The sequence below is a fragment of the Sprattus sprattus genome, assembly GCF_963457725.1.
Source record: "Sprattus sprattus genome assembly, chromosome: 18".
Classification (NCBI taxonomy): Eukaryota; Metazoa; Chordata; class Actinopteri; order Clupeiformes; family Clupeidae; genus Sprattus; species Sprattus sprattus.
The window spans coordinates 20,309,535-20,330,825 of record NC_137916.1 but is presented as its reverse complement, the minus strand read 5'-3'; the positions used below and the strand labels follow the sequence as shown (position 1 = coordinate 20,330,825).

The following is a 21,291-nucleotide window of genomic DNA, read 5'->3' as shown; positions in this document are numbered from 1 at the left end:
CATCATCATTGAATCTATCTTCTATATAGACCTGTAGACTACAAACAGACTACACCTATACACGTATCTATTTTTATTTTATTAATAACAAAAAGTCACTATAATCAATTTGTTTCTATTTCAAATGTCATACAAAATAAATCAGATATATTTCATAAAATATGTACAACATCTGATAAAATAATTCAATTAACACTTCGTTAGCAGCAAGAAAATACTTGTCCCAATTCTCAGTAACATTCCAGTTTTTAAAGTCCTCTATAAAGACAACTTCATAGAAAAGGTATTGAATTTCTCATAACAACAAAGCAGTGCCCAGAAACATCCGTGTAAACATGTTAGATCATTGTGTTCCCTGTGTACTCTACTCATAAAAACTGTAACTGGACAGTGTTTTTGTTTTCAGTATAAATACTTTGATCAGTATGAAATATTTGCTGTAAATATGATGGTTTAACAGATTGTATGTGAAAATAAAATAGTTAAGTGGTGTTATTAGTTCAATAACAGGAGCTCATTAAAACATAGGCCTAAATTAATTCTACATGTGTTGTTCACCGAAAGCGCAAAAACACAACACTCTAAACACAGAGCCGTTCCTTGATTGATTCTATTACAGCTTAGTAAAGTTTCAGCACTTTAGGTCCGTCTAGCTGAAACTGTATCTAAATGATCCGTGAAACTAAGAAAGGAAGTGAGTCACTTTTTGTTCAAAAATAGAGGAAGGGATGATGACAGACAACTGAGAAAAACAAAGTGGAACATGGACTGGTTATTTGCACTCATTTGTTGCATAAGTCATTATGCACTAGAGTCCTAGATTCAAAAAAAAAATGGAGAGGGAAATGGGCTGTTTAATAGATAGATATATGCAGGTGTTGAGGACAGCCGCACTGTTCACACGTCTGAAACCTTAACAGACTCCGGCTCCTCGTCCTTGCCTGACTGTAAGGGCACTTGGCTGTGCTCCGTGGCGGAGCCCGAGGGAACGATGACGGGTCTCAGCGGGTGTTCACGAGCAGGCAGGGCGCAGCTCTGGTCTTCCTTCTTCTGCTGGCGGTCCAGGTAGTAGAAGGAGCCCATGAGGAAGAGGCCAGCTGTGGCCACGTTCACGCTGCAGGCGTAGAAGACGTACTTGTACTGGCCAGTCCTGTCCATCAGCAGACCTGCAGCCAAAAGGTCAAAGGTCATACTGAAGTGTATTACTATAAGACACAGTTAGCATCGCTAATCCTGAATAATTCTGGGTTAACACACCAACACTGACACTGACTGCTCAGATAATCCTAAAGAAAGTTATGTCATGTCTAATACTGAAGCAGCTGTTTTCTAAACAGGGCAGGTGCACAATGAATCGCTCAGGCCAGCCGCAGGGTTGCCTGTGGCACTGCAAAGGGCTCCTGCCTGGTTTGACATTTGTGTTTCCATGGTGCTGGTAACCAGAGAGGGTCTGCTGAGGTGGCTCCGTGACCCTGCGGGGTGGGAGTCAGCTGCTAGGTTATCAGAGCAGTGGCTGAGGAACCGGATCCAACCCCTTCCTGTGAGCGCTCCTCCCAACCTCCCTCCACCAATCCAGGAATAACTAGACTACTTGACCAGCATCCACCCACCCCCACACACACACTGATAGCCCCCCCCCCCCCCCCCCCACAAAAACAAATACATGCCTCCTGAACTGATGACGAGGGCACACCATGGCCAGCACATTCCATTTCCTTGTGACTCCTTCACACACTCACATAATACAAACAGAGCGAGGCAGCTTAGGAGTTATGGTCACATACAAGGTGGGCTGATCCACCATCTCCAAAAGACTGAATTTCTCCTGGAGGTGCAAAATGTCTGCCTCACAGACTAAAGAATAAAGAGTAAATATTCTCGCTCTACCCACAGTCACAGTCGGTTCATTCTACTTTTTGTTTCTATGATCTGATTCAAGCATGATGCAGTATGCACATGCTGATTCAGAACACTATTGAGGACATTCCTTTTATCTGTAAATAACTCCCATGTAACGTCATTAAACCACATAAAGATATAAAAACATGTTTTCCTCTCATCACAGATATACCACCGTCCATGCCAACTACATCATCCCAACTCTTAGATGTAGAACCATACTGTGAGTTATATTTGTACATATTTACTAGCTACAGTATATTTCAGACCTTCATTGTTCCCTTTTTGTTCCTTTGGATAATTATTATTATCAGTAGTAGTGGTAATAATAATAATAATTCATTTTTATATAGCGCTTTTCTTAATTCCCAAATTCGCTTTACAAGTGTGAAGACAAGCAAAACAAGTAGTTGCTAACCGACCTGCGAGTGGTGGACCCATCAGCACGGTGAAGCTCTCCATGCAGCAGATGAGACCCAGCGCCGAGTGGAAGCGCCGGATGTCCACGGTGTCCATGAGCACGGTCACCAGCAGTGAGCCGATGAAGCTCATGGAGAGGCCGAACATCACCACGAACGCCAGCAGCACGGGGAAGCTTGCCGCCGCGGCGCACACGCAGTTGCTCAAGCCATTCACCAAGATGGCCGCTGCGAACATGTACACGAAGCAGGGGCTCCCGCGGAAGCGTGGCAGCCCGAAGACCAGCGCCACCACGGGCCGCACCAAGATGTTGACCAGGCCCAGGATGGACATGAGCAGGGCGGCGCGGTCCTGGTCCATGCCGTTGGAGGTGGCGTAGGGCACCAGGTAGACCAGCGGCACGGTAAAGCCCAGCATCATCCAGGCCACGCTCAGCGTGAACGCCCTGTAGCGCGGGTTGCTCCGCAAGAGGTCAAAGCCCATGTGCCTGTGCAGGAAGGCCATGAGGCCAGATAACGTGGCCCGCAGGCGTCTCTTAAGCCCCTCCGGCTTTCTCTGGGGGGTATGGCCATCAGTGGGGTCCGGCTCAGCATGATCCGTCTGCCTCCGCTGCCATCGGCTGCCCCTCCTGGTGCTGGGCTGCAAGGGCCTTAGCAAAGCCCCGCACACGCAGCAATTCAGCAGGATCCCGCCCAAGATCATGAAGCTGCCGCGCCAGCCATACCAGCCCCGCAGGAAGTTGGCCAGGAGGGGCAGGACGCTGAGGCCCAGAGCAGTGCCCGTGGATGACAAGGCGTTGGCAAACGCACGGCGGCGTACAAAGTAGTACCCTATCATTGTTATGGCCGGCTGGAAGGAAAAACAGAATCCCAAACCTACAGATGAAAAATCACATCATCTTTAAGAATAATTTCCAATTTACTTTCGAGGAAAACCTTTTATTCCTCAGCAGAAAATAAGATGTGTTATTATGCATAAGCCCACCTGTGATAATGCCAGCTGTTATGTATAGTGCTGTGATGGACTGGGCAAAGGAACTGGCTGTCATTCCCAAGCCGCTGAGAATCCCCCCCAGGATCACCACTGGACGGCAACCATACAGCTCCACTAGAACACTGCACAGCGGGCCTACAAAAGCAGGATGGAACACGGAACACAATCATAAACATGCAAATACATACAAGCAGATATACGGGCCAACACAGACCACAGCAATCAGACAAAGCACACAGACACATTGTTCTGAATCAGAGATGAAAGGATTTCAAAGAAATGCAAATCCTAATGCTATTGTACTTGAACCCGTAGGGAAATGTACAATGGCCATGACTGAAATAAAAAGCTGTATCCTCAAACACAAAGTGACAATTTCCCCCAAAACACAAGTGATGGCCAGCCAGTGAATGATGTTATCCTAAATTCTGGACAGGCAATAATGGAGAATTAATTGAAATCCTGTGAAAAATGTCCACTGCACATGGCCAGGACAAAATTAAAGTTGAAGTGAGTCAAGTTAATGCTTTTAAATTACACATATTTTAGAAGCGATTTTACAAGTCTTTGATGTAACAGTAATAATCCAGTTATTCACTCTTTCCAGGCAGTGCATAATGTTTTCCTGAACACTGGGAAGGCAATACCGACAGAATTAACTGAAATTCCTGTGACAAATATCCACTGTTCCGGGCTAGGACAAAAAGAAAGTTGAAATGAGTCAAGCTAATGCTTTTAAATTACACATATTTTAGAAGCGATTTTATAAGTCTTTGATGCAACAATAATAATCCAGTTATTGCCTCTGCCTGGGGCGATGAGTCCCTGCACATGACCGTCATGTGGCAGTTCCATCTATGATGACCTCCTGTCTCTGTGAGTTCTTTGGATCCACAGGTTTTAGAGAGTGCAGAAATATAAACAAAATTTTATAAAATATTTAATATACCACTCTTTTTTACTTTTTTAATGCCAGTTGAGGTGGGTGTCCTATATGTGACATAGTAACAGGGGCATTGCTAGAAATTACAGACCCCCTGGAAAAAATTATCAACCTATTATCAACCTACCAATATCAACGAAACCTCAAGAATCTATACTGACCCGGTACATGCCAGGGCCCAGTCCAAGGTTATGCCCACTGGATCTTTCAGTGTTTGTTATCCCTGTTAAGCGCATGCATGGTGACTCAGCAAGAGAACTTCTCTGTTGCTGAACTTGTCATTGTTGAGAGAATACACTCAAACTGTACAGCATTTGATTTGTTTTGGTTTGGAACTTGAAACATCAAGCAGCAGATCAAAGATTGATGTGAAGTCTTCACACACAAGAGCACCTGGCCTTTATCTTATCTTCAATTCCCTGCAGCTACTCAGAACAACTGTCAACTCCATAAAGGGAGACGTTGCTTACCTCATTTCCTATGGAAATGGAAGGTATTGAGACTTTTGTCAATATATTATGTCTTTTTATTTTTGAGGATGGGGTGGGGGGTGGGGGTGGGGCACTACCTCCTCCATGTAGCACAGCAGTCATGATCGCTGGAACCCCGGCGGTCTCAATGTTGCTGGTTTTGAACTCAGTCTGCAGGTCTGTATAGAAGATGCCCATGCAGGAGGGGAAGGCCAGGGTCAACGCCAGCACCAGGATGGTGGAGGCCACCACCACCCAGCCCCACCCTCCATCTGGCGCCTCTAGCCCGCTCTGCTTCTCCTCTCGCTCCTGCTCCGGCTCCTCGCCATCACAGGGAGTGACCGTTTTCCCTGATGACTCTCCATCCTGCCCGTCCCTTTCCTGTGAATCAGTGTACCTCTCTGACCGCAGAGAGGACGCCCTGTTCCCAATCAAGTGATTCTGGCAAGCATCAGGACTGCCCCGTCGTACCAGGGTGGTGTGGCCGTCTGCGGGCAGAGATTTTGGAGACTCCCTCTGATGCACCTCTAGTCCCTCTGTCATTGTGTTTGGCTACAGAGGGGGACACATCACCATTACAGTACAACTCAATTAAGCTATGTATACACTACATCAGCATTTGAATGTCGCTTTGTGTCTGACAAATTATAGCATGACAAAAGATTGATGAGCACTAATGGAAACCCCATACAAAGACAGAAAAGAAAAATACTCTTTCATTGATATAGAGACTGTGGAAACTGAAACACCTTCAGCAAGTACTAGCTGTGAAGTTCATGAATGCTCAGATTCCCCCTAAACTGAAATCGGACTCTGGGGAAGCCCCATGAAAACTTCCTTTTTTCTACTTTTTACAAAATGTAAGTCGTGACACAGTATTTTCTATCTACCTTCCCTGACATTTGATTAGAACAACTCAATGTATGTTAAATAAAAGCAGCTGGTTCAGGTGATATGAGTAATTAAAAGTTACTCACCGATCCCCTTTAGTCTGATAAACCCTTAATATTTCATTTTCACCAGACTATCCCTGCGTACTCAAGAAACCGTGTTTTTTCCTTTCTTTCGACAAATAAGTGATGATCTGCGCCTCTTCAGAGAGTGTCATGATCTACCGTTACTCAATTGCCTCGACCTATCGGCTACAACGGCAGACAGCCAAACCAACTCGGACTACGTTGCGTCAGCCGCTACTTTCTAAAAACCGCTGTCCTATCAAATTGGCTGCGTAATTCATGGGCGGCATTAGTTCGCTTGTTCTCAACTTTCACTAGCATCAGACTAGAGTCTGCCCTCACAAATCCAAGCGGGCACTGACTCAGATATGCAACCTGGTGCAGGAGAGCCGCGATAATCTCCTTATTATTATAACTATTATTGGCTAATCCAGAAGGATGGCGTGCTCTTTTGCTGAGTCTTTTTTTATAATTAAAACACATATCCTAAGATGCATTTGATGTTATGTTTCTTCAGTTTGGATAGTTGTCCAGCAAGCTGACCAGTTCTCCGTTTTGATCGCTTTTTCTCAGTTCATAGATCTGACATCCATCTGGATTCGGTATCCTACACTGGCGCGCTCACACCTGTCTTTGTGAAGTGGCAAGATTAAACTGGCAGGTAAATGTAGGCAGGTCTATCATATCTCAAATTGCATTTACATGTATATAAAGTATATGGTACTGGTAAATGTAGGGGTACATACCCTGTCAGGCAACAGCCAAACTTCCTCGAAGGTTGCGTAAATCACCGAGTTGACATCTGCAAGTGACATGGAGAAGCGTTCCCTCTAGCTTGACCTTCTACGCCGTTTTCCTCCATCACACACTGTAAAGGTCAAGTTATTCTCAACATCAGGGCACCTTTACATATAAGTTATTTTGTATAAATATATACATAGATAAACATTGATAGAAGTTCAGATATACAGATATGAATTATTGGTATGCTTATACATTTGGAAATAAACCACCAGCTGAATGTTTTGTCTGTTGTCTTTGCTTATTGTTTTATGTTGGCTGTCTTTGCAATTATTTGTTTTGTTTTATACAGGAAAATATGTTAAATTCCTTGTGTTATTGGCTGGGGACTTTCCTCTCACTGTCACATGCAAAGTGCTCACCTAACAACCTAACCTTACCAATATAGAAATTGCCCAACGGTTGATCCTGAGCAGCAGGATACAACAACATGTTCCCTAAAGGCCCTCCTTCACAGCAGCCTCAGACAATTTCTTTAAAGCTCCTTTGAGTGAGCATCCTCTGAAAACCAAAATCCAACTAAAGTGTTGTGATTGATTCAGCTACAAAGCCTCTAACACCTATATCCACTGATCTTGTGTGTGCTTGCCAAACTCGTTCCCTCGCTTCCACAACCAGTTACGCATACTTCCACTAGCAGTCCTGCTTCTTCCTTTAATGCATTAAAAAGGAATCATTAACTCAATAAAGTAAAATTGCGCTCACATTCAGAATACAACACCAAATCTGGTCTCATAGCAGTCATAATAATACACTGTGGAACTGTGGTCAAAATTACTTACAGACAACTGGAGTGGTACTGCAGATTTATTAACGATATCGGGAGCATTGTTACAAGCAAGAAATGTCCCGCAACAATGCCCATCAGTCTCTGGGCAAACTGAGCTCTTATACCTAAAACCCCTCCCTCGTACTCTTACACTGTGGCCACCTAGTCCTCCACTATAGATAAGACTATTGACATAGGATCCCCTTACCCCAAGTCTTGACTAACTCTCTCAGCTCATCAAACCTTACCCAACAGGTCAAACAGAATACATGGCCACACTAAGTTACCAATTCAATTTATGTTATCCTATGGAATCCTATACTAACCTACTTAATTAAATGTGAAACATATATTTTTTATCCCACAGAACTTGAAATTCTCTCCAGACATCAGCCATCAATCTCCAAACTCTTTGCCAGTACTGTTTTTACGTGCCTGGTGTCCACTCTTCGGCCCCTCTCGTACAAAAAAGCATTCTTTTGTCCCTATCATTAACTGGCAAAGAGTTAACCTCAAGTTGCTTACTCTCAAACATTAAACAGGCAAATTATTTTAAAACCAACAATGAATTTAATGTGGTTAGCATCCATAGCACAAAGCTGATTTTCATCATCTCAACCCCATGTCTGTTCATCCACTGCCTTTGCTTTGCTTTAAAAGCCCCTGCTGCTCATTAAAAGAGTTAATCAGTTAATCAGGATTAAATATCAGAATTAATAGTGATTGACAATAATCAGTAATCCAATGAATCCCATATGCATTCGTATCTATATATTATGTATCTCTTAATTAGACTTAGGTTGGAATGTAAGGGTCTCTGGTTAAGTGTCCTGCCATCTGGAATACTGTGTCCCAGGGATAGCAGGAGGTGTGATGGAATGTGTGTTTTCACATCCTTTTTATCTCAGGTCATGTCAGAGCGCCATAATATTCTTTATACTCCCACCCCCATGTGAAACACATACCAAGAAATCTGCAACAACTGCTCGAGACCATTCGTCTGAAGCGTCATATGGATAAATCCACTAAGTGAGAATTTCATTCAAGTGAAGCATTAACATAATTGTTAAGAATTGCAAACAGCGTTTCTGAGAAATAACATCGACAGATGTACCGAATGGGAACACCAGGATTTTAAATATTTTCTTTGAGAACAAGTAGGCCAATACACTTTACTGGATCTTCTTTTAAAGACTAAACTCAACTATATGAATGAACTGTGATGAAACGCATCAATGCCGGACCGTGTGTCTTAGTTCCCATTTGAGAGTAGCTGTCTGATACGTATTCATGTAGGGTCGGGGGCTATTGGCTGACACCCCTTCTACTGTTTAGGATACTGATAGAGAAATGTAATACATTGTTATTCTATTTTTAATCTGAATTCTTACATGTACTGAATTAAGGAACCAACTTTTGCGATATGAATGATTGTGACATTTTGCTGAAGTGATTCATGTTGTTTTTGCTGTCAGGCACCTTTTGATCAGACAAGGGTCAGACAGGGTCAACGTCTTGTCTCAGAATAATGTCCCGTGCCTGCTTATGAAACATGTTTTGAGGAACTATATAAACTATATACACTGGCTGCGCCCAGTTCATCTTAGAGTTTGTTCATGATATTTGGAAAAGATAAAGCGCTGATTGAAATTCTGATTGCTGGTCTCTGTCTCATTAATATTAACATCTTTATAATAATGTATCTAACATATACTTAGACTTAGACTGTTTATAACATCAGACACATACAGTACACTCTCACTGGACACAATAGGCTAAACAGCGTCACAGCACACGATGCATACTGGGAGGCTATACAACTCTATCTACACAAGTCTTACTGCCGGAAGTTCCACTTGCCCAGCCCAAGTACATTACACAATTACGAGTGAATCCCTTTAAAACATTTAGAACAATGAGACACAGCTGACTTGCCACATCTAGTCATCCTTCCTTTTTTTTTTTTTTTTTTTAAAGTTTAGCTTAAAGCTAGTGTAGGCAATGTATTTCAGAATTTTTTTTTGTTGTATTTCCTGATACTCTCTTTCATCTTCGACAGTAATGAAAACATTAAATGCACTGCCTATAAAAAGGAAATCTGTGGCAGTCACAGGGCTGTAAAAACCTCCTCCTATCATTTCATTTGGTCCAGCTTTTCAACAATAACAATCAATTGTATCTCTATAGCACCTTTCTGAGCCCAAAGAAAGTATGCAGAATGCATATAGAATAGAGAGATAACTTATTGGGATGCTGAGACCAGACTGCTGTGCAGTCAGCATTCGCCATGGACAAGCACCGTGTACAGTAGATATGAAAGGTCAGTGTCTATACCTTAGTGCAGGGATGACGAGGGTGCAACCAGAGCCTCGATGAAAATTGGCTAGGGTCTCCGGTGGAGAATCCCCACCACAATAGTTCAAGGGCTGTGTACCAAAAGGTCTCCATGGTTAACAAACACAAACTCTGTTACACGAACTCTGTGACACAAATTCTGTCACACAAACGTAGAAGCACATAGGTATATAGAAGGTAATGGTGACGACAACAGAGGGAGATGAAGGGCCTGAAAAGTATTTCTGTCGGAAAGGTAATTATCTGGTTTGTTTGTTTTTGGGGGGGGAATCCATGAGGGAGTTATTTTCCTGAACTGTGTAGTCAATGTCAACCTTATGTATTGTAAGAAAAAGGATGTTTGTTCTGTGGTATTTATCTATAGTCTACAAATTGGTTCTGAACAGGATGTTTTACAAATGTGGAGATGTAGCTCATTTGAGATGTTTTGTAGTTGTCAGAATGAGAAGGGGACATGAGGTAGTTGGATATGGTTAGCGATGACCTCCGCATCTCTCCCCACTGAACACTCTCTCTCATGGACTCCTCCAGCAGTAGTCAGGTAGTGCACGTTCATGTATTTTTGAGGAGGCTTTGTAGGTTAACCTGAGGGAAGGGGATGGGAATCTTTTGGTTGTAAACTTTCATGTAGGGTCTGGGCTATTGGCTGACACCCCCTTCTTCTGTTTAGGATCCTTAGACTTAGACTGTTCCATTGTCTAATCAGGGGTGCGGATGAGTTTCTTGACTCACACTCACTCATGACACAATGGTGAGCAAGTCTTACTTGAAATCTAGTTCCCTCTTGCTGGTTTCTCTTACATTGCCTACCCTACCCTAGATTTTCAAAGCTACATCAGATAAAAACTCAACATCATCAAGTATACTGTCTGTAATTGTTTTCCATGTGATGGGACAAAGTTGTCAGTGCCCCTTCCTAAGTTTTGACACGGCATTGTGATGCAAGCTACAGCCTACTTCCTTTCTCTTCCAGTAAAGAATCTGGTTATAATGCTTTGCTTCACCTTTGGCAAACACCAGGCTGACATTTATTGTTCATCAGGAAAGAGATTGTCGTGGCAATCCCAGTTGACGGAGAACTCACTGGACCGATTTGTCCATGAGTCATCATCTTTTCTTCAGTCTGGATTAACACACTGAGACAATTCAGTACCACACCTCTCACAGACTTTTATTTCACCATAGTGCAGTAGTTCAAATTAGTAGTAGTACATTTTTTATGTTCTTGAGTTAAATGATGTTCTTAACTTTCACATAGATATGAGATATAGGGCCTTCATTTTAATGACAACATTGGCAACTGGCAACGAGCAAAGCAATGATGAGAAAAGTCCGCCGCACATGAACTAAAGCTAATTAAATAACTACACACACTTTATTTTAACACACTTTGTTTTTTGCATTCAGCATATTAAGTATTTGTCTGGAGCACAAAACGTTTGACAAATGGCTCAACCCCATAATACAAAATATAGCTTTATGATCAACTACAAGTAATGCAGGAGTTCTGGGTGGTGAAATCACAGATCCTGCCACCAAATCAAGCCAAGACAAATACTCTTCAGAGAATAGGGTAGAACAGGAACCCATTTGATGGGATTCCCAATAATTGTACTGTTGGTACAATGATCTTTGTGTGTGTGCAGTGGTCTGGTGTATCTGCTGTACTCAGGGCAGTCAGTCAGCCGTAAGTGGCGTTTCCCTTGCTTTGTATGAAACAGTTAATTCCCCTTACTTCTGGATATCAGTCACAGAGTAGGCCAGAAGGACTAGACTATGGTTCCATGGCTCAACTTATCATTTCCAACCTCTTTTGCAACTTTGTCTGACTTTATAACTACTGCGGCAAGTTCATGTTAACAGCAAGGGAGTGAATTACTGGTTAGTACTCCCAGAACAGGGTGAAGTCCTTGCAATTTTTTAAATATGACACAAGATGAAGTTACAGAGAATACCGTACTGCTGCTCCTGGGAAACAGAATCCATGATGACCCTGGGGAAGAAGTGGTTTGTGTATAGAACACACCAAGCTTGTGATAGTATTGTGCACACGTTTCTTCCTTGTGGTGTGCCACTTCCCTCTACATGAAGATACAGTTAAATGTAAAGGACACATGATCTGGAGTAAAGTTCTTGTGAATGTTGTGTAAATGGGTGGTGGGGGTGGTGGGGTGGCGGGGTTGGGTAAGAAACACAAGTTCTTTCTCAGTGGGAGTCTTGGGGCTTTCTCAGTGGGACTTCATCGGAATCTTCTCATGTGAACATGTCCATCACAGGGGTCACTAGTAGGACATATGCAATCAGGCTGCCACTGTCATTGTGATTTGTTAAATCTCTGTATAAGGATTTCTTACAGTATGTACTAAATTCATATTGAATGATTTAAGTGTCTGTTTGAGTGAGTTGATATATAGTGTAAAAAAAATACAGTATACCTATCGCTGAGCATTTCTTTGTTTGGTTCTCTCTTTTCAAACAGTGGATTTTTTTGTGTATTTTGGAGGCGGGGGAGGTTGATTTCCTGTGGATGACAAGGTAACTTCAATACAACAGCAAGGATTTCCATTCCAGGAGCAGTTGATATGACAAGAGAGAACTGTGCCCTGGTGATCTTAAACAGCAGGTCCCTCTGGTTGTGTCTGGAGAAGGTACAGGGACAGACTGGGGACAGATGCAAGGTCTTCTGGGTAAAATAGGTAGGTGTGGATGTCACTGAACTCACATCCGTGACCCCCGCTCCTGGAGAATCTGCAAGAGCAGAACGCACTGTGTGTTATGAATGCGTAAATCAATTGATGGAGATTATTTCCAAACACTGTTAATGACTTAAGAATATAATAATCAAGTGACTTGTATGAATATATTCCTGTGAATTATGTGCTTATGAAAGCAGGAGCATGGCTTTTCTCTCTGTGTGTGTAACTAGAATATTAGGTGCCACTAAGTCTGCATATGAAAGAGAGCATGTTTAGACCAGAGGAGATAAGAAAGGAACTGTGCTTCTTCCAACATTGTGCAAAACTGCCATCCTTGCAAGACAGGGAGCCTCGGACGTGAGAAATCCACCACGTGATCATCCCTGCTGAAAGCTAAACTTCTGACTATATAAACCTTGTGCGATGGGTTTATCATGGCTTCACTGTCAGCCTCGGCTGGAAGGGGAGCCCAATTGCAATTGTTGTTTGTTTGTCTAATAAATATACTTTCATGCAGCTACAGAGTCCTGAGGTAACTAGGGTGATTTTTCACCTATCAAACCTCATCAATTAAAACCTTTCATAATAAAACTGTATCAATTAACTCAAAGTAAAACCAGTATCATCCATGAAAAATAAAAAGTTTGACAGAGTTTAAAACCGTCATTTGCTAAATTGTAAACCTCCCGCAGGACATTCCACTACTATTAACAATCAGGAAAAACAGATAATATGGCAGATAGCACTTTTCTGCTGGCATACTCACCTTGGCTTTCTCTGTGGGTTCAACAACAACGCCATTGATGGAGTTGTTGAGCTCCCGAGATACCACACACAGAAACTCTGCCTGGTCCTCATTACCATAGTTATAAGACGACCCGATACTAATGAGCTGTGAATATGACGTGAAAGAAACACAAACAACAATAAACATCACAATCTTCTTCAGAACATTTTATGAAGATTGTTGTTTAATGCTGTGTATAATGTCTTAAAATATGAAATACAATTCAAGAGGGAAGAAATCTTGTCCCAGGAGATCTGTGATGCTTCATACCTGCTCAAACTTCCATCCGTCGGACATGGTGGAGACCATCTGGGTGAGTTCTTCCTCCTGACACTGAAGGACTCTGTACACATGCTTCACCGGACCCTTCGAAAACAACATTCACACCATTCCATAGGGCATATTTGAAACTAAGAAACATGGATCATGGATAAGAGAGATATTTTAGTGGTTTGAACTATCTTAAATATGGGTCATTTGACTTTTAAGCATCTACGTAGCACATTCCATAATGTTAATAAGCTAAACAGTACATGAGTATTTCCCCTAAGCACTGCTATCATGTAATGTGCTTAAAGCCAGCAACTAATTACCAGTCTTATTGACAAAGAAACACATTTGCCAGATAAAACAACTTAAATTTGACCTCAACTAAAAGGCATGAAGAAAGCACCTCCCTCTAGTGGTGACCATGCGCGTGCACACACACACACACACACACACACACACACACACACACACACACACACACACACACACACACACATCCACTCACTTGTGATGTTCTGTTCTCATTGTCCCGGATCCGCTCCTTCACCATTCGGACCAGAGCAGCAATGTTATAGAACTCCGCCTCCTCTAAGACACCTGCACAGCGATGGTCTTTTCTTACTCATATGACTTAATAAGCTAAAGGACAATCATTTCAGTTCAACTGCCAGGCTTTTCACATAATCACAACACATTTCAACAGCCAATTCAGTAGGCTACACCAGAAAGATATGTTTGTGTCTTGCTGATTGGTGTTTGTAACATCAGGTATGTGCATGTGTGTAGCCTTTATGCATGCGTGAGGCGGAGAGGGAGGGAGGGACGGAGAGATAAAGAGAGGGAGGGACAGATAGAGAAAGAGAGGGAAGGAGAGAGGTGGATTTGATGTGCTGTAGTGGGTATTTCCTTACCCTCTTCTGACAAGTCTTTATTAATGATCAGCTTGCCATGTCGCAAGTAATTCAAGACAGGGCCAAAATAGGTGGGGTCCCTGTCAATCAGATAGGCCCCTGTCTCATCCTTCAACAAAAAACAAAGACTATCAGGAATTTGGTAGCCTGGAATGCTTATCCAGGCCCTTTCCATTATAATGCCATTTTATCCTCAGGTCTTCGCCATCTCATATCCCCACGAAGTTAGCAGCTCAAATTATAGGCCTATGTAAATTCAGGTTATTTCAGTTTAATTCTAGACACTTTCTCCAGGACACGCAGACCTTTGCGCTCAAAATCAAGACAACCTACCTTGTCCGATTCCAGATCTGGATAATCTTGGCACAGTCTGAATAGAAACGATTTTGGGTCCCTGCAGAGTGTCTGTCGGGTGGTGCTGAATAAGGTGCCCCCGACGTTAAGTCGTACCCAACGTGTGCCAGGTTGTTCTGACGGCGAAGTCGGGTTGTTTTTGCGGGGATATCCTGCTATTGAACGTACGGACATTCCGTGGCATTTTACGCCTCCGTGTGTGGCGATCATCACAGTGAGGAAGGCTACTGGAACCACCGCTGTTGACGACGCTGAAGTTAGCACCTTATTCGCATTTTCCGTTCCACCTTTAATTTAGTGCAGCTGACTGCAATGACGCCATTTAACCTGTGGGGGATTCTTTTACAGACCCATTTTAGCTGACCACCTCAGAACTTTGTTTGGCTTTTAATTCGCAGTAACCTAGTAATAGGCCAATGTTGACTTTTTTTATTCATGTGAATGTTATGGATTATGACAAAAACAAACAATTCAAAATTTTGAATTTGTTTATCCATTCTCAGTTTTGGTCTAGTCATTTAGGTCTACCCTAGGGCAGGTGGCTGCCTTGATGACAGTTTACAGGTGTCACCAAATACTTATTTACTAATTTACCTCTCCATTCTTACATTCAAAATACATTGTACATAATGCTCACTGTTACATTCATAATGCTCACTGTTACAACTTCAACTGTCCCGAATTTTCTCGATGCATAAGGTTGTAACAAATGTTCATTGATTTGTTAAATTCTTAACAAACCACCAGTCATTGTGCAATTCTTGCTTATCTTTCTGAAAGTAGACCCATGTGTATGTTGTAGCCTAACTTCACTGCTTTAGAGTCTATCGTCTTTGTGTAAACCAATTTAGAACAGAGCCCTGACAAAAAGAGTTACAATTGTTCTCCCCTACTTTCAGACAGGCCTATTATATTCTGTCATATAAAGTGAGTTTTCAGTGGCCCAAAGCGTTTAACCCCTTGGACTCCAGCCCAGAATTTAACACGTAGCCTAATGTCAAACAATTTTCTGTAGTCGGTTTAAACTTTATAGGTGCAAACACAAAATTGTACCAGACTGATAACAAGTGATATTGGCTGGACTACAGAAGTCTCAACCTTTCAGTCACATTTGTAGGCCTATACAGATTTGAAGATGCGTGTATCTCAGTGATGTGAATGTGATGTTTAATGCCTTCACCTGCGTTGATTCTTTTTAGATCTAAGCTAGCGTCAAGGGGAGCTTGAGAGAATAGGATGTCGTTTGTTTTCCATTAAAATAGCAGATCTCCACCTCTTTGAGCCGAGTGGTACTAGGCACCCTAACCAGCGCCAGCGGACGAGGCTACAGTTAGCTCCTTAGTCGCAGCTTCTTTTTGGAATTGTATGTTCCACCTTAAATGCAGCGCAGTCGACTGCAATGACGCTGTTGCGCCCATAGACATAGAATACTATGATTTTTGTAACCATGTATGTGTTGCCTTGTTGTTTATATCATATGCATGGGTTTAAATTACTTGACCATGTCCCAGTAAAAACCCAAGGCCCAAAAACAATGAAACACCTTTAAATCAACCAGGGAACATTGATAATATACACACTGGTAGACATTATGTTACTATTTCCCGGCAGGGTCTCAAAGGAGATGAACGCTTTGGACCGATGAAAATCCATTTCACTTTGCCATAATATATGATATCCAAAAGTGTTACCTGTCTTGCAAAAAAAAAAAACACACAATGAAATCGACCAGTAATTTCTATTCACATGTTGGTTAACATTATGTGATGCCTTTTTGATAGGGTGGGTTTTATAAGCATGTAGCTGCTGATTGGGTAACATCTCTGGCACACCACGAGAGAAAAAGTACCTCAAATCCCATTGCACACCGTCTCAAATGTGCCGCTAGATGAAGCTATCAAATCAAACTCCAAGGCAAGGTGGCCAATCAGGACCCGAGTTTGGTCCTGATATCACTTCCGTTTCCGGTCAGCCATCACGCTTCTGTCATTGCTGCTGCTTGATCTGTGCAAAAGTAAGTCCTAAACGCTGCTTTTAATGTTATAGTTATCCAATGATATTCACCAGGAGTTGTGATGCACTTTTGCATCAAAGTTTGTTCATTCTTTATTGATAGTGGCTTTATGAGAGGTTTGGTTTTGGCAAGTGCCAGCTTCTGACCTTGCTTTGAATAACGTTAGCTAACGCTATAATTTGCTAACTACTAGTTAGCCTCAGATAAGTAACGTTACCAGGTGTCAAGACGACCTTTTAGGTCACTATTTGGCTTGTCTGTATCAATGTACAATGTCGTTTAAAGAGCAATCGATGTGTTCTCCTAAAAAAAACTATGGATCTTTCCTCTGAAGTTAATCCAAAACTAGCCAGCGAGCTATTTTGTGCTCGTCCTACCAACACTGAAGAAATGTTAGCTGGCTGGACGACTATTTACGTAAGGAAGCTAACAGTGATTAACAGCCTCAGTATAGAGCATACGTTGCCAGTGCAGGTGACCTTGTTATTGAGATATGGGAAATGGCGCATATTTACTATTTCACGACGTGATAACTTAATATTTTCGGCTATATGTAGCTGGACGTAAGTCATTCAGTTTGTCATTTGAAACACCGCGCGTCTGACTGGGTTAGCCATACCTGTGTACAGCAGTTCTAAAACCCTGAAAGCGTTTTCATAGAAAGACAACTATTGTAGTATAATGCTATCGAAGTGTAGAAGTTTGTCTAATACCTTTTACTTTGATATTGTAAGGTTAAAGAATATGGCAGGCCGACGCGCTGCAGTTAAGGCCATTGACTGGCTGGCCTTTGCCGAAAGGGTGCCACCCAATCAGAGGGCCATGTTCAACGCACTCAAGACACGAAGTGACGCCATCGGTGCAAAGTAAGTCTACGAGACATTACTAGGAAATGATAAATATAATCTGTTGGTTATTTAAAATTATGTTTTGATGACTGGAAATTTCAGATTTGTCTACATACATATGGTCCTTGGGATTGACAAAGGTCATCAGTTGAGACTAGGGTGTCACTGGTTTGTTGATGAGCTTTCTTCACACAATCTTTTCTTATTATGAAGACTGACCTCCCTGCCAGAGAAGCCTGTTGCCATTGACTGGGCCTACTACAAGTCTGCAGTGGCTAAAGCTGGAATGGTGGATGACTTTGAGAAGAAGGTGAGCCTTTTATGGAAAACACTTGTATAACAAATGGTCAGATTTGTGTTACTGAATTTGTCCTTCCATAGAGTATGAAGCATTTGGTTAACATAGTTTCTCTTCTTTCCACTCCTTTAGTTTGCTGCTCTGGTTATCCCTGAGGCCCCTGACACCGTGACAGCGAAGATTGATGCACAGGAGCAAGAGTCTGTAAGTATTGCGCTTTCTTAAGGTTCTGTCCATGTGCAGCATAATGTTGACTGAAGCACTTGTTGCTGTTTTATAGGTTTCATTAAGACACAAATCAAATGTTGCAAACAGGCAGCATGGTTGCATTCAGCTATAAATGTATTCAAATTCCTTTACAATAGTGTGTTAAATGTTGATTATGTAATAGCTTTAGATTAGTAACTGTAGCAGAAAAAAAATCTTGTCATTTGTTGGTAGTTTTGCTTGAAGGTCTGCAAGCCAGATTTTTGTGTTTTCATGTTTCTCTCTTCCCCCTCTGCAGAACAAAGCAGCACTCGCATATGTCGAGGCATCTAAAGCTCGTATAGCTCATTATCAAGCCGAGGTTAGTTTTTTCTTTTAGATCATTGGAAAATGGTCTTCAGCTTTGTTTGTGTGTGTGTGTGGGTGTTGAATAGGTGACATTTGACACCCACTAGTGCCCTCTGTCAGGAACATGCTGTTCTTAAAGACCTGTACAATCATTAGAGCTATTAAGAGTTTTACAACTGTGAGTTACAGAAGTATTTCCGTGGACCATTATTTCTATGTTTTGGAGCTTTGTTGAATCGTATTTATACATTTTGTAAAAATGTATTTTGAAAGGCCAACTCCTGAATTCTTGGATTCCTCATTCATTGGTTCATCTGATACGCTGTACTGTCCTGCTTGCCTTTATGTTGTACTTTTAAGCCATACCGAAGTTGGGGGCTTTAAAATTGGGATGACATTGTGCAGTTCTCACAGAGGTCGATGGAAAGTATTTGGATACTTACAGTGTGTAATTTCAGTGACTTCAGTAACTCTCATGGTAATGGGCATGATTCCTTTTCCAAAATACTGATGCATGTTCCGAGGCACTCAAAGCGCTATTCTTCAATGGTCAAGCGTTGTTGGCATATTATAGTAAGGCAGAAGAGGAGAATCTTTGAACTGTCTCAAGTTCAGGTCAAGGTTAACATGGCCAGAGTGGGGATTTGGAATGGAATAACATGCATTCTGACATGGTTTGGATGTGTCTTCCCCCTCATGAAAAGCAGAGATGCTGCAAGGATGCTGAGCCTTTAAATGGATAGATTATGAATAGTATGTGGTGAGGGGTTAGCAGTGTTTGTTTCGGCCTCCTGCAAAGGTCAGTTACATTTAAATGAAAAGTAATATTAAGACACAATCTTCCCCTCGTGCTGGAGATGAGAACTGTATCTAATGGCATCTTTCTTATGAGTAGGTCTTATAGGGGATATGTTTGACATTGCTCTGGTACTCTGCCATGACATGACTTCTGTACATTACCAACATGGGCTCCCAGTCACACTCTCTTCTTCCACCACAGCTGGAGAAATTCAACAACATGATTCCATTTGACCAGATGACCATCGATGACCTCAACCATACCTTCCCCGAGACTAAGTTGGACAAGGAGAAGTATCCATACTGGCCACACAAGCCAATTGCTGACCTGTAACTTGTTAGAACTATCCACACCCCTCTGATGAGATTGTATAGTCCTGTCTGTGTATACACCTGTTCTGTTTCAGGAATTTGTGACGTGTCACAATGAGTAAAACATTTGGAAATCACACATGCATTTGGTCTTTTTCCCAGAATTATTAATAAACAAAATTGAATCCGTGCAGATATTAACATGCTATTGTTAAAAAGCCTTTATCGGCCATTAATGCAATCACCATCGCATCTTCCAACAAATGTTATATATTTTTTCCTAAACACATAAATACATTTTAAGGTGCACTGTCGCAATTGGCCTCCATTGTAGCAGCCTAAGCGAGTGTGCCTTGTGTTTGAATGTTGCATGAAATCAAACGGCCAATAAATCAATATTCACATTTTAATGCATATTCATATGGTGAAACAAGACGTACAGAAACCTCTAGTGGCAATTCTGAGACTTTGTGATGAGAACAGAAATCAATCTGAACCTGAGCTTAAGGTAAACCACAGGGGGTTATGATACAACAGTGGGACTTAAGATGCAATGTGACTGCGTTCGCAACATGCAAGTTCAAAACCTTGTTATACTCGAAAATGCAGCTAAGAAATTAAAATCATACTGCTTAAACTACAAAGCAGAGCAATTGCCCCATTATGTCTACCAGAAGGTTCTAGGCGTTATTCTTATCCATCCTGTTCTCTACTCTTTGCCTTAGACTTTCATCAGAACTCTTGCAAGATTCTCCCTTGTCATACATCTCAAAGAAAGCCTTTTAGGATGTCTTTATCTACTCAGGCAATCATGATGGTGGCCCAAATCTCTTCAAAGATACAGCCGCGGAAAAAATTAAGAGACCACTTCAAAATTATCAGTTTCTCTGGTTTTACTATTTATTGGTATGTGTTAAAGTAAAATGTACATTTTTGTTTTATTCTATAACCTACTGGCAACATTCCTACCAAATTTCAAATAAAAATATTGTCATTTAGATCATTTATTTGCAGAAAAATGACAATTGGTCAAAATAGCAAAAAAGATGCAGTGTCTTCAGATCTCGAATAATGCAAAGAAAACAAGCTCATATTCATTTTTAAACTACACAATACTAATGCTTACACTTAGGAAGAGTTCAGAAATCAATATGTGGTGGAATAACCTTGATTTAAAATCACAACTTTCATGTGTCTTGGCATGCTCTTCACCAGTCTTTCACATTGTCGTTGGGTGACTTTATGCTACTCCTGGCGCAAGAATTCAAGCAGCTCGGCTTCTTTTCATGGCTTGTGACCATCCATCTTCCTTTTGATCACATTTCAGAGGTTTTTTATGGGATTCAGGTCTCGAAATTGGGCTGGCCATGACAGGGTCCTGATCTGGTGATACTCCATCCACACCTTTACTGGCCTGGCTGTGTGGCATGGAGCATTGCCCTGCTGGAAAAAACATTTCTCAGAGTTGGGGAACATTGTCAGAGCTAAAGGAAGCAAGTTTTTCTTCCGGGACAACGTTGTACTTTGCCTGGCTGAGGTTTGTAAAAGACCATAAGGATTGAAAAAAGCGGACTGGAGGGTCTTCTAGTTCGTCTTCTCTGATGAGTCCAATTTTCAGCTTTGCCCAACACATGGTCGTCTGATGGCTAGACGGAGACCTGGAGAGGCCTACAAGCCAGAGAGTCTTGCACCTACTGTGAAATCGGACTCATCAGAGAAGACGAACTTAGAAGAACCTCCAGTCCGCTTTTTCAATCCTTATGGTCTTTTACAAACCTCAGCCAGGCAAAGTACAACGTTGTCCCGGAAGAAAAACTTGCTTCCTTTTGCTCTGACAATGTT

The 21,291-nt window shown here is 41.9% G+C and overlaps 3 protein-coding genes across 3 annotated transcripts; 1 reads left to right on the top strand and 2 right to left on the bottom strand.

Moving 5' to 3' along the window:
• Positions 1-58: 58 nt before the first annotated feature.
• Positions 59-5,855, bottom strand: slc16a5b (solute carrier family 16 member 5b). Its single transcript, XM_080856526.1, has 5 exons — positions 5,703-5,855; positions 4,824-5,277; positions 3,304-3,447; positions 2,322-3,194; positions 59-1,166 (listed from the first exon to the last, which is right to left on the bottom strand). Exons 2-5 carry the CDS (start codon positions 5,266-5,268, stop codon positions 898-900), a joined length of 1,731 nt encoding a protein of 576 aa, XP_080712652.1. The 5' UTR covers positions 5,269-5,277; positions 5,703-5,855; the 3' UTR covers positions 59-897.
• A 5,221-nt stretch (positions 5,856-11,076) lies between these two features.
• Positions 11,077-14,834, bottom strand: LOC308378900 (BTB/POZ domain-containing protein KCTD2-like; the record flags this gene model as incomplete). The annotated part of the gene is made up of 6 exons (XM_080855917.1): positions 11,077-12,354; positions 13,069-13,194; positions 13,360-13,455; positions 13,865-13,956; positions 14,271-14,379; positions 14,604-14,834. 6 exons carry the CDS (start codon positions 14,832-14,834, stop codon positions 12,325-12,327), a joined length of 684 nt encoding a protein of 227 aa, XP_080712043.1. The 3' UTR covers positions 11,077-12,324.
• A 1,686-nt stretch (positions 14,835-16,520) lies between these two features.
• atp5pd (ATP synthase peripheral stalk subunit d) lies at positions 16,521-19,586 on the top strand. The gene is made up of 6 exons (XM_080856008.1): positions 16,521-16,638; positions 17,373-17,504; positions 17,700-17,796; positions 17,917-17,988; positions 18,290-18,352; positions 19,340-19,586. The coding sequence occupies exons 2-6, from the start codon at positions 17,383-17,385 to the stop codon at positions 19,469-19,471; spliced, it is 486 nt and encodes a 161-aa protein (XP_080712134.1). The 5' UTR covers positions 16,521-16,638; positions 17,373-17,382; the 3' UTR covers positions 19,472-19,586.
• The last annotated feature ends 1,705 nt before the right edge of the window (positions 19,587-21,291 follow it).

Bases quoted from the DNA above. Each gene is read 5' to 3' on its own strand.
- slc16a5b (XM_080856526.1), bottom strand. From the start codon at position 5,268: ATGACAGAGGGACTAGAGGTGCATCAGAGGGAGTCTCCAAAATCTCTG. The intron at 3,448-4,823 runs GTAGTGCCCCAC...CTGCTTTTGTAG, and splicing joins TGCTGTGCTACATGGAGGAG to GCCCGCTGTGCAGTGTTCTA. The intron at 3,195-3,303 runs GTGGGCTTATGC...TTTCATCTGTAG, and splicing joins AACAGCTGGCATTATCACAG to GTTTGGGATTCTGTTTTTCC.
- atp5pd (XM_080856008.1), top strand. From the start codon at position 17,383: ATGGCAGGCCGACGCGCTGCAGTTAAGGCCATTGACTGGCTGGCCTTT. The intron at 17,797-17,916 runs GTGAGCCTTTTA...CCACTCCTTTAG, and splicing joins TGGATGACTTTGAGAAGAAG to TTTGCTGCTCTGGTTATCCC. The intron at 17,989-18,289 runs GTAAGTATTGCG...CCCCCTCTGCAG, and splicing joins ATGCACAGGAGCAAGAGTCT to AACAAAGCAGCACTCGCATA.